This window comes from Silene latifolia, chromosome 3 (genome assembly GCF_048544455.1).
Source record: "Silene latifolia isolate original U9 population chromosome 3, ASM4854445v1, whole genome shotgun sequence".
Classification (NCBI taxonomy): Eukaryota; Viridiplantae; Streptophyta; class Magnoliopsida; order Caryophyllales; family Caryophyllaceae; genus Silene; species Silene latifolia.
Window position 1 is genome coordinate 574152 of NC_133528.1, and position 12644 is coordinate 586795.

At 36.4% G+C, this 12644-nt stretch overlaps 2 protein-coding genes across 2 annotated transcripts; both read left to right on the forward strand.

Moving 5' to 3' along the window:
• Positions 1-315: 315 nt before the first annotated feature.
• LOC141646607 (hexokinase-3-like) lies at positions 316-6154 on the forward strand. Its single transcript, XM_074454483.1, has 9 exons — positions 316-1190; positions 3360-3510; positions 3599-3784; positions 4130-4204; positions 4339-4494; positions 4607-4705; positions 4778-4905; positions 5108-5189; positions 5483-6154. The coding sequence occupies exons 1-9, from the start codon at positions 919-921 to the stop codon at positions 5855-5857; spliced, it is 1524 nt and encodes a 507-aa protein (XP_074310584.1). The 5' UTR covers positions 316-918; the 3' UTR covers positions 5858-6154.
• A 1384-nt stretch (positions 6155-7538) lies between these two features.
• Positions 7539-9584, forward strand: LOC141646608 (ubiquitin-conjugating enzyme E2 20-like). The gene is made up of 6 exons (XM_074454484.1): positions 7539-7879; positions 8490-8517; positions 8630-8857; positions 8952-9024; positions 9216-9275; positions 9401-9584. The coding sequence occupies exons 1-6, from the start codon at positions 7773-7775 to the stop codon at positions 9445-9447; spliced, it is 543 nt and encodes a 180-aa protein (XP_074310585.1). The 5' UTR covers positions 7539-7772; the 3' UTR covers positions 9448-9584.
• Positions 9585-12644: the final 3060 nt, after the last annotated feature.

Below are 12644 nucleotides of genomic sequence, written 5' to 3' on the forward strand. Positions count from 1 at the left end.
AATACATCCGTTAAGTTGTCTTCACCATCCCAAAGCGGTTATTTCAACTGCGGTCTGCAATAGTATAAAAACCGATTCATATAGGCTTTTATATAAAACCGTTTTACGCGGGAGTTTGGTATTAGCAATAACTAACATTTATTTCCAGAGCAGTTAAATAAAACACCTATAGGGAATCAATTACTCGTACGAGTATTTTGTAACTGACAATAATTTAATTACATAATCAATGACAATTTAATCACAGTAATTATCCAAAGGGCAAAATGGTCATTTCCACAGTACTATAAATTCCGCAACTCGGTTTCGCTTTCCAACATTACTTCGCGCAACCACAAGTCTCCTCTTCGCTCTTCTTTTTCCCTCTCATTTAACACAACACAATCTACTGTCTCTTTCTTTCTCTCTGCAACATTTCGTCGAACATCTGGTGTGCACCGCCGTATATACGCCATAGAACCTTCTAATTTAAAAAACCAAGCACGACCCATTTCAGAACGCATCGTTTTTGTCGAACCTAGATTAACAACGACGTCGTTTGATGCTGTTTTTGTTCCTAAAACGAGAGAGAAAGGTTGTTTTTAAGGTTATTATTATCATTTACTAAAACCGCCATAGAACCTTCCATAGCCAAAACTAAGCACGACCCATTTCAGAGCGCATCGGTTTAGCCTAACCCAGATCACGAACGACGTCGTTTGATTCTGATTTGGTTCGCAATACGAGGGGAAAAGGTTAATTTTCAGGGTATTATTTTTATTTATTAAAACCGCCATAGAAGCTTCTAACAGAGGAAACTAAGCCTAACCCATTTCAGAACGCATCGTTTTAGCCTAACCCAGATGAAAAACGGAGTCGTTTGATGCTGATTTTGTTGAGAAAATGAGAAATGAAGGTTAATTTTAGAGGGTATAATTGATGGGGAAATTAGGGTTTACGGTGGCGGCAGCGACGGCGGCGGTGACGTGTGCGGTGGCGGCAGTAGTTGTCGGAAAGAGGATAAGTAGTCGGAGAAAATGGAGGAAAGTTGTAAGGGTATTATTGGAATTTGAAGAAAGTTGTGGTACTTCATTAAGTAAATTGAAACAAGTTGTTGATGCTATGGCTGTTGAAATGCATGCTGGTTTAGCTTCTGAAGGTGGTTCTAAGCTTAAAATGTTGCTCACTTCTGTTGATAAACTTCCTACTGGGTATATAATTTTTCCAAAGTTTGATTAATTTTAATGTTTGTTGTTGCATTGTGTGAGTTTTAGGTTGTTTGATTGATGTATGATTGGTGGCGGAGTCGTGATTTGTCCTTAGGGGGTGGATTAGTAATGGAATAACTGAATAAGGTATATATTAGAAAAAAATATCGAATTTCTGAGTAATAATGTTAGATTTTTATGCCGTCTAGCTCCACCATTGCATATGATTATATCTTTGAGACGATGTAGCTGAGTCAAGATTTATCGTTCGAGGGTTGAATTAGTAATGGAATAAGGTAAACTAGAAAAAAAATTCGAGTATTTCAGTAAAATGGTTAGATTTTTATACCGACTCTGTCAGCCCCTTAGCTCCACCATTGCGTAAGAATATGTCTTTGGGATAATGTGATTCGTTACTTAAGTTTTAATGCTTCATGACTGTAATGTTGTGTTATTTGTTGAACGGGTATAAGGTACTCCGTACAATAAAGATTGAATCTTTAAATGTTTCATTGATTTTGGGACAATGTGTTTGTGGGTGATCACATTGTGAATTTTTTGTCTTGTATTTGATTTGTGTAGTACTTGTGTTATGTCTTGTTTGATTATTGGTTGTATTTTCGCATGAGAAGAGATAGCATTTGATCAAGTTGTTTTGCTATGATTAGTGTTTGAACTATATCTCAGTTAATACGGTTTACTGTTGAGAACATTTTAGTTGCGGTGATGTGATTAGTTAATGTGTAGTTATCAAAGATGTTCACTTGGTACAGTAGGTGCTTTATTGGATTATTATGGATGTATGTTGCTGTTAAATGACTCGAACGAGCTTAAAGAATGCGACATATTGAGTGATTCGATTCTCATTGTTCAATGCGGAACTTTTAAGACCATGACTATTGATTCTTATTGTAACTTAACTCGGTCGATTTTGGAAATTGCTAATCATTTCTGGGGCTTTGCTCGTATATTACGTGTTTTTGTCTTATGGCAATGTAGGTGTAAACGTAACACTAAGTATCTATTTAGAAAATATAAAAGGGCGAGTGTACGACATTTTTCTGGTTGTTTGTGAAAATTTAATTAAGAATTAATCTCATGTTCATCGGAGTTAGACATAGCTTTGTGCATGATGAATGGCTTTGGATACCTTTTCGTGAATCTTCTAAAGTTTTTGTTACGTGTTTTTGTAATTAGTAACGAATAAAATCTTTGGCATCACTCATTACTTTATTATGAAGCATAATAATCACGTTTATGCATATTTTCATTTTAGCAAATCTTCGATATCTTTAGTTTTGCTAATCTAGATTTGCATGATGATTGGCTTTGGATACCTTTTCGAGAATCTTCTAAAGTTTTTGTAATGTTTGGTACTAAGTACCGCGTAAAATTCTTGGCATCACTCATTAATTTATTATAATGAAGCATAATATTCACGTTTATGCATGCATATTTTGAATTTTTGATTTAATCAAATCCTTTGATATCTTTAGTTTTGGTAATCTAGATTTGCGTTGATTTTTTGTTTGGTCCTAAAGTAGTCTTTATGATATTAACTGTGGGTGACAACTGTAGTCTTATTTCTGTTGAATATTTGGGTTTCAATCTATGTAGCTGTCATACTTGACAGCCTGTTGCCATTGTATGTGGGCCTCCACCACTGTGAAAGGCCAAGAATGACTTTCTGGCATCCATGGTCCTTGTTACAGTGAATAGTAACTATTCTTTTGTTGCCTGGTTTCATTCTTGCTGTTTTGTAAATAAGTCGGTTGCCAACTGTCAACTATCGATTTCTTCCAAATGTACAACGGTGTTACTCATAAGCCGGGTTCAAAACCCGTCAGCGTTGTTATTGCTTTTATGGCCCTCTTTTCGAAAAAAAACAAAACTATGGATTTCTTTCAATGCTGCTGATTGTTGTGTTTCGTCTAGTTGTCCTTGTTACAGTGAATAACGACTATTCTTTTTGCTGCCTGGTTTCTTTCTCGCTCTTTCGTAAATAAGTCGGTTGCCAAGTGTCGACTATGGATTTCTTGCAAATATAGAATGGTGTTACATTCAAAACCACTCGGCATTTTAATTGCTTTCGTGGATTGCTTTCAATGCTCTGCTAATTGTTGCTCTGTCAATCTATTAATTATGAAAATTCTCGCGTTTTTTTGTCGTTAGGAGTGAGAGTGGAGTATATTACGCACTACATCTTGGAGGTACTAATTTTAGGGTATTGCGAGTTCAGCTAGGAGGAAAAAGATCCAGCATTGTCAAACAAGACGTTGAAAGAAAACCTATCCCCGAGCACTTAATGACAAGCACTACTGAGGTTGCTAAAGTCTGCCTTGCGCTAATTATTGTATATTGCCAAGAATTATTCTATGTGTAGTGCTGTATCTTGATTACTTTTATTGCAGGATTTATTTGATTTTATTGCAGAATCACTAAAAGAGTTTGTAGATAAAGAGACGGGCACGAGTTCTGATATTTCTTCAGTTGCAAGAAGGGAACTTGGCTTTACGTTCTCTTTTCCTGTGAAGCAAACTTCTGTTTCTACAGGAATCCTCATGAAGTGGACTAAAGGGTTTTCAATTCGCGACATGGTGAGTTTTTTAGCCATGGAATGTTGTGGATAGTGGAGTTTTTTTTGGAGTTCCTTCTTGCGTCCTTTATAACCCCTCCGTTGACAATTATTTGTCATGTATACCAATTTTGGCGGTTCAAAATTATATATCAATATTTTACCTATTTGGGTTTTGTATGATTTATTATTGAAAAATTGAAATGTGAATGAATTAAGTACGTTGTCTCCTTATTTTGATCTCTTTTAGAGGTTTCACAAATAATGGTAAGCGGAGGGAGTATTATTTTTTTCCCCAATTATAAAAATGCATAAAATGTACATCAATTAATTTGTGATTTATTTTTAATATCATGCTGTCCTTCAGATGGGGAAGGATGTTTGTGATTGCTTGCAGCAAGCTTTCTCTAGGCAGGGCCTGAATATGCATGTAGCATCATTGGTAAGCTGTTAAAACTACACATTTCTTGTTCTTCGGATACACTTTCAGTTAATCGTGGCATTAATTTAGTACATCGTGAATATTTAGTTTGAAAATTACTTGAAACATGGCAACGTTTTGTCAATATTAATCAGGTAAATGATACAGTGGGAACTTTAGCTCTTGGACACTATTACGACGATGACACTGTTGCTGCTGTGATAATCGGGACTGGAACTAATGCATGCTATTTCGAGCGGGCAGATGCTATTATCAAGTCTCAAGGCCTTCTTTCTACCACTGGCGGCATGGTAACTTCTTGACAATTCAACCATTTTAGGAGTATTAATTAACATTTAACAGTACAATGAAGATAATTCACTACTGTAGCTAATTTTTTTTCTTCCGTTTTCTTTTCATCAGGTTGTGAACATGGAGTGGGGTAATTTTTGGTCATCGCATTTGCCAAGAACCTCTTATGATATCGAGTTAGATGCAAATAGCCCTAATCCTAATGAGCAGGTTAGTTCTGTGCCTCTGTGAGCAAAAATCTATCTGAAATTATGAAATTTTTAACATTCCCTCTTTTCACAGGGTTTCGAAAAAATGATATCTGGAATGTATCTGGGTGAGATTGTGAGAAGAGTTATGTTAAAGATGTCACAGGAGTCGGACATATTTGGACCTCTTTCTGCAAGCCTTCTAAAAGCTTTCGTCTTGAGGTAACTTCCTACTGCCAACTGATAAGCTTTTCTTTTTTGCTTCTGATATTATGATCAGCCGGTTTACAAATAGTTCTCTCGGTAAAATCATGTTCAGTCTAGCTCTTTGTGGTAATAAAGACCGCATTCTGACTAATGAGTTTATGTTCGTGCTGTATATATATGTTGAATTGAGCTAACGTAGAAGTAAATACTCTATCAGGACCCCTTCAATGTCTACCATGCATGAGGATGAGTCTCCTGATTTGAGAGAAGTAGCGAGGATCTTGGATGACGTTCTTGGGGTATGCTTTCACCTGCAAGGCTGCAACTACTACTCCTAGTATATCCTCCCTCAATTCATGAATAAACTTGCTGGTCGTTCTCCACAAAATTTGAAGAAATATGGGAAGACGTAAATGAAAATGCAAGTTGAAAGATTTGGGGGGGCATAAACCATCGTAAACTGAAATAATATTACAAAAACGAAAATATTCACGTTGAGAAGTTTATTCATGGACGGAGCGATCACTTTTTAAAAATTTCGGGAAATGTTCTTCTGACCCTGCTAACGTTTTATTCACTCCTTTTGCTTTAGATTCAAGACGTGCCATTGAAAGTTCGAAAACTTGTGGTGAACATATGTGACGTGGTAACACGACGAGCTGCACGTCTAGCAGCCGCTGGTATTGTGGGCATACTGAAGAAGACTGGCCGAGACGGGAGTGGTGGGATCGCTGGTGGCAGGCCCAAAACTGCAAGTAACAGTAAGCCACGAAGGACAGTGGTTGCAATCGAAGGAGGCCTATACTCAAATTACAGGATGTTCAGAGAGTATCTAAATGAGGCTGTGGCTGAAATCTTAGGGGAAGAATGGGCCCCCTTTGTCGAGTTGAAGGTCACCGAAGATGGTTCAGGCATCGGAGCCGCCCTCCTAGCTGCTTTGTATTCATCAGAGATTGTGGACACATGAAAAGGCCAAAAGGTTTGCTTTTACATATTTGTTCATATTATTAATTAATATTTACATATATTATTTATATAAAGCATATATAGCCTTTTGTACATAGCTTTAGTATTCATTCAGGTCGAGTTTTATTTTATATTCAATTTATATAGGAGCAGGTTTAGCTCTCGGTTATTAGAAGTGTTATTTCCGCGATTTGTTCTTCAAGTGTGTGATATTTGCTAGAATTAGTACTGTAGTATCAAGGTTTGTATTCTGTAAATAGGTTATTTCATTATCGGTATATATAATTTGTATGATGCAGTGTATTGGGTTTAATTGTAAGGTTCTTTATCTTGGTGGAATAGAATTATTCTCATTCATCAACGCATCTCAATTTCTTTAATGAATATTTTTATCGTAGAATTTTGTTTTTCGACAGCTTGTTTTGTGCATGACTGACTATATCTGTATTCTGTATGTAAATGCTGATAAAGTTGTGCTAATTTATGTTTGGGGAGTTCTTAACATTTGGGTGATAAGGCTTGAATCGCGGCTACCAGACTTGAACTGTGGTTACTTCAACCCGAGTATTTCAGAGTCGGTTTGATTACATGATAAAGAGATCTCCGAATCTTGTTTGAGATAACTCCATGCAGGGATGAAAGCAGAGATTTATCTCTTCCCCGGGATAAAAAAAAAAAATATGATTTTTCCGCTAAAAAAAAAAGGTTAATGTCAACGTCACTTTGAAATATACCATGTCACTGGTTTTTTGAGAGCATTAATTTAGGAGAAAAAAGATTATGATCGTCGGGTAGTCGCCAGCACTGTAGTTTTTGAAAGATATACGCATTTTTTTTCGAAAGATATTACCATTTATAAATATGGTTTTTGAGCAATATTATATTTTTTTAGTGTAATGTTTTAGTAAATGTGCTCAAAAACTTTATAATAAAGCAGAACTCAAAAACTTTAAAATAAAACTCAGAAAATAAACAATAAGAGGTATTACCTCAGATGTATAATCTATGAACTCTTAATTTAGCTAGTCTTTATACTTTTGTAGTTGCATGCATACTTGCATAGTTGCATCATGCATGTGGGAAATCGAGTGGTAAATTATTTTACATTTCCTGATTTAATTTTAATCAAAAAGGAATTTTTATTTAAATTCAAGTCAAACAAACGACAACAAATCTTCTTATACAATGAAAATTTCTAAATACACCTGTTGTAAAGTTTCTATATCGTGCACTCTAACCATTGAGACTGATATTTTCTCCGAAGTTATACATAGTAACCGATAAAAATCCTAGTTAATTTCAATTTTCAGTAAACTTAATGCACAATTTTCAATTTCACCGGGTGCCCTATCGGTGAAAAATCCCAAATAATATTCTTATTTTAACCAACATTTTTTCCTCACACATCGACTAATGAGAAGCACGGTAAATTCTACTGTACTTCTCTATTTAATTAATTTATAAATACAATAACTTGATAAACCGGAAATATTACCTCCTTTTACTTTCCTGTTTCAATCAGTTATTTACTTTTAATAAAAATATTCCTCACGGTAACTAAAAACGGTAAACACTGATTTACTTTTAATAAAAATATTCCTCACGGTAACTAAAAACGGTAAACAAATAATTAAGAAGATGAACTATATTGTACAAGCCGCCTACAACTGTACAAGTAGCCGTTGGATAATTACCCCAACGTTCGAATAAAATACAAATCTCTCAATTTGTTCCCATTTATACAAAACATCCTTAACAGTTTAAAATCATACACAATCAATCCCTCCCTCTCACAATTCCCATCTTCTCTTCTCTTCTTTTTCTTCGTTTGCTTAGTAAAACAAGACAAAGAAGAAGAGATTTACGGAGTACTACTACTATTCTTTTGTTCATCTTCTTTAATTTCCAATTATATAATGGCAACAGTTAATGGAAGTTATCAAGATAATTCTCCGGCGGTTATTCCACCCAAGAAGAATATCGCTTCGACGACGTCTGTTGACACTAAATCTGCTCTTAAGAGGTTGTTCTTTCCCCTTTTAATTTTACTTTTGGATATTTTGATCGTATGATGATTGCTCTTGTTTTAGAAAGGCTTGAATTTATCTGGGTATTGATCGAATTAGTTTAATTTGTTTGTTCATATGTTTGTAAAATTAGGGTTTCGAGTTGGGGTTTTTGATTCGGAAAATTAGAAATTTTGATGATATGATGATTGCCCATGTTCTAAAAAGGTTTGAATTTATCTGGGTTTTGATCGAATTAGTCTAATTTGTTGGTTCATCTTCTTGAAAAATTAGGGTTTTGAATCGAGGTTGTAATTTTGATCGTCTGATTATTGCCCATGTTTTGAGAAGGTTTTAATTTACCTGGGTATTGATTGAATTTGTTGGTTCATCTATGTGTAAAACTAGGGTTTCGAGTTGGGGTTTTAAATTGGATTTTTGAATCTTCAAATTAGGTTAATCAATTGAGGTTTTTGAATCCTTGTATTTCAGTTCTGTAGTTGGACATTGTTACCCTAATGTCTTAAGGGTTCCTGCAAATTGTGGGGTTAAGAGTCGGAGTCAGATGTACGCGGTTTTACTCGTGTAACTTTATGATCTAATTATGTGTGTTGATTGCTGGATCAGGTTGCAATCCGAGTTAATGTCTCTTATGGTAAGAAAATTCTTGAATGAAAACTCGAGTGGATTAAACTCTTCTTCGTGCGCAAATGATGATGAAGATTGAAAATTTACTGTTTTTTGTGTGTGTGGTGAACTGTATATAGATGAGTGGTGATCCAGGAATATCGGCATTTCCGGAGGAAGACAACTTACTCCTATGGAAAGGGACAATCCAAGGTAGCAAAGAAACCGTGTTTGAAGGCACTGAATACAAGCTTACCCTTCAATTCCCTACAGATTACCCCTTTAAGCCGCCTAAGGTGAAGTTCGTAACCCCATGCTTTCACCCTAATGTGGATGGCTCGGGTGGCATTTGCTTGGACATTCTCGAGGTATACATTCAACATCGTATCGATTTTAGATTAGTCATCTTTATTTCGCTGTTATATGGATGAATTAATATGGTGATATGTAATATTTGTGCAGAAAAATAATGGCAAGTGGTCTTCTGCTTACGATGTGAGAACTATATTGCTATCCATCCAAAGTCTCCTTGGAGGTAATTACGAAGCTTATGACGAATGCAATTCCTTGGGAATTAATTTTAACTTTGATGAGAATTAAGATAGCAAAAACCGTTTTATCTAGTGTAAATCGAGTTACCACAATAACATGACAGTTTTACCAATTAAACTAGCTTTGAGATATGCAAGTATGTTTCATATAATATCGAGTTCTGTTTAAATGTAGAGCCAAATACCAGCTCGCCGTTAAACACACAAGCTGCAGCACTTTGGACCAATCAAGAAGGTGGGTGATGAGTACAAATTGTTTACAAAATTGTACTCCGTATAATCGTATATCCTTATTTCCGTCGTTGGTACTGGCTATTCCAAGCACCTGTTTTTGATAGTGTAAATTGAATGACTTTGCAGAATACAGGAAGATGGTGCTACAGCTGTACAAGCCATCAACAGCTTAGGATGGTATGAATTTAGAAGACAATAGATAACCAATTGTTGCTATACAAAAAGCTATTAAGAAAAATTGGTAATATTTTTTTTTCTACAATTTTCTGGCATGATTTGAAATATGGAAATTGGATTTCCTTGGAGTGCTTCTCGAGCTGTCCGGGTATGGCTCCAAGTCGTTTTAGAGAGTTTTGAACATTTGAAATTGACTTTCAGACATATTGACCAAAAAATCTCACCGGTTTCGTTAGATTGCAGAAAACTATTCTGAATATATCCACGATTTTTTGACCGATTGGACCCGAGATTAAAAATCTTAATTTCGTATAAGATGTCTTGAAATTCGCACTGGGATCCCTCTGTGCTAGATAATAATGACTCGGGGACTTGGGGTGATAGAATTGATATATGGTTTAAAATAGAGACCTATAGAGACATTATAGTTACTTTTCGGATCGTGTGAGTAATAATAGACGAAATTAGTCATTATAAGACATAATGGCCCTATAGAAAAAGATTTAGCACAAAAGCTTTCCGGTTTTGGAAGGTTGTCGAAAACCGGTAGAGTCCTTGAATAAAATGTCACGAAATTCGCACTGCAATTCCTCGATGCCATATAAATATATAATAATGACACAGGGTAGTAGAAGTAACATATGGTTTGAAATAGAAGACATTTTGAGAACTTAAAGACAACTTCTTCGATTGCGTCGATAATAATAGACCTAATAAGTCGTATGTTACATTTTATGTTGTTTTCATAGGAAATCTGAACAATCATTAGTCATTTAAAAGCATAATAGTCCCGTAGAGTAAGATTTAACCAAAAAGACGTCCAATTTTGGTTTTTTAGTCGACGGTGTTCCGGAATAAAATGTCTATCCATTAGTCATTTTAATACGTAATGGCCTCATAGAATAAGATTTAGCTAAAAAACTTCCCGATTTCAGATGGCGTCGAAACCGGTATTTTGAAGGTTATTATCCACGGTCTTTTAATCAACGGGTAGTAGAACTAGGGTAGAAGAACTAGTTTATGGCTTGAAGTGGGGGACATTTTGAAAACTATCCACGTTTTTTAAATCAACGGGTCTCGGAATAAAATGTCTGGAAATTCGCACTACAATTCCTCCATGCCATATAATAATGACTCAGGATATTTAGAGCGTTAGAGCTATTTCACGGATTATCGGTAATAGACGAAATAAGTTGTATTTTGCATTTTATGTTGTTTTCATAGGGAATCTGAAGAATCATTAGTCATTTAAAATCATAATGGTGCCATGAAGTAAGATTTAACCAAAAAGACCGTCTAATTTTGGTAGGTCGTCGAAAACCAGTGTTCTAAAGGTAATTTATCCACGGTTTTTTTGTTGCGGGGTCTAGGAATAAAATGTCTTGAAATTCGCACTACGGTTCCTATATGCCATCTAATAATTACTCAGGGTAGTAGAACTAGCATATGGCTTGAAATAGGGGACATTTTAAGAACTTAAGAAACTTCTCGGATTTTGTCGATAATAATAGACAAAATAAGTCGTATCTTACATTCTCTGTTGTTTTTAGTGGTATTTGAACATCCATTAGTCACTTTAATACGTAATGGCCGCATAGAATAAGATTTAGCTAAAAAACTTCTCGGTTTCAGATGGTCGTCGAAACCGGTATTTTGAAGGTTACACTACATTTGAGCTGTAAGGAATTCGTAACGGATCACGTTTCTTTTTCTCCTGGTTTTAACCACGTGTCCGAGGTTATTTCAGGAGTTATCCCGTTCGATTTCAAGTCCAAATAACGAGTATTAATCTATTTTTCACGATTATCCAAGGTTCGACGAATGCTGGTTTATGGCATACCGGCACCCCCAAATGTCTTCCGTTGGTACTCAATTTTTGCGTGGCCGCTTTATCTGACCCGAGGAACTTTCTATGTGATTTCCAGAGAGTTTTGTTCCGTACCCCTGGAATCCCGAAAAACCGTGTATTAAATACACTTCAATTTGAGCCGTCCGGGAGGTTGTACCGAACCCTGTTTATTTTTCTCCCGGTTTTTCAAACACGCGTCCGAGCTCATTTCAGGAATCAACCTATTCGATTTCAGACTAAAATAACGAGCATTAATACATTTTTCACGATTATCCGAGATTCGACGAATGCTGGTTTATGGCATACCGGCACCCCCAAATGTCTTCCGTTGGTACTCAAATTTTGCGTGGCCGCTTTATCAGACCCGAGAAACTTTTTATGTGATTTCCGGATAATTTTGTTCCGGGACCCTGGAATCCCAAAAAACCGTGTATTAATACACTTCAATTTGAGCCGTTCGGGAGGTCGTACCAGACCCTGTTTCTTTTTCTCCTGGTTTTCAATCACGCGCCCGAGCTCATTTCAGGATCTAACCTATTCGATTTCAGCCTCAAATAACGAGCATTAATACATTTTTCACGATTATCCGAGGTTCGACGAATGTTGGTTTATGACATACCGGCACCCCAAAATGTCTTCCGTTGGTACTCAAATTTTGTGTGGCCGCTTTATCTGACCCGATGAACTTTTTATGTGATTTCCGGAGAATTTTGTTCCGGGACCCTGGAATCCCGAAAAACCGTGTATACACTTCAATTTGAGTCGTTCGGGAGGTCGTACCAGACCTTGTTTCTTTTTCTCCCGGTTTTTCAATCACGCATCCGCGCTCATTTCAGAAATTAACCTATTCGATTTCAGCCTTAAATAACGAGCATTAATACATTTTTCGCGATTATCCGAGGTTCGACGAATGCTGGTTTGTGACACACCAGCACCCCCAAATGTCTTCCATTGGTACTCAAATTTTGTGTGGCCGCTTTATCTGACCCGATGACCTTCTCATGTGATTTCCGGAGGATTTTGTTCCGGGACCCCGGAATCCCGAAAAACCGTGTATTATACACTTCAATCTCAGCCGTTCGGAAGGTCGTACCGGAACCTATTTCTTTTTCTCCCTGTTTTTCAATCACGCGTCCGAGCTCATTTCAGAAATAAACCTGTTCGATTTCAACCTGAAATAACGAGCTTTAACACATTTTTCACGATAATCCGAGTTTCGGCGAATGCTGGTTTATGGCACACCGGCACCTCCAAATGTCTTCCGTTGCTGCTCAAACTTTGCGTGGCCGCTTTATCTGACCCGAGGAACTTTCTACGTGATTTCCTGAGAATTTTATTCGGGAC

Bases quoted from the DNA above. Each gene is read 5' to 3' on its own strand.
- LOC141646607 (XM_074454483.1), top strand. From the start codon at position 919: ATGGGGAAATTAGGGTTTACGGTGGCGGCAGCGACGGCGGCGGTGACG. The intron at 1,191-3,359 runs GTATATAATTTT...TTTTGTCGTTAG, and splicing joins GTTGATAAACTTCCTACTGG to GAGTGAGAGTGGAGTATATT. The intron at 4,706-4,777 runs GTTAGTTCTGTG...CTCTTTTCACAG, and splicing joins GCCCTAATCCTAATGAGCAG to GGTTTCGAAAAAATGATATC.
- LOC141646608 (XM_074454484.1), top strand. From the start codon at position 7,773: ATGGCAACAGTTAATGGAAGTTATCAAGATAATTCTCCGGCGGTTATT. The intron at 8,518-8,629 runs GTAAGAAAATTC...AACTGTATATAG, and splicing joins CCGAGTTAATGTCTCTTATG to ATGAGTGGTGATCCAGGAAT. The intron at 8,858-8,951 runs GTATACATTCAA...ATATTTGTGCAG, and splicing joins TTTGCTTGGACATTCTCGAG to AAAAATAATGGCAAGTGGTC.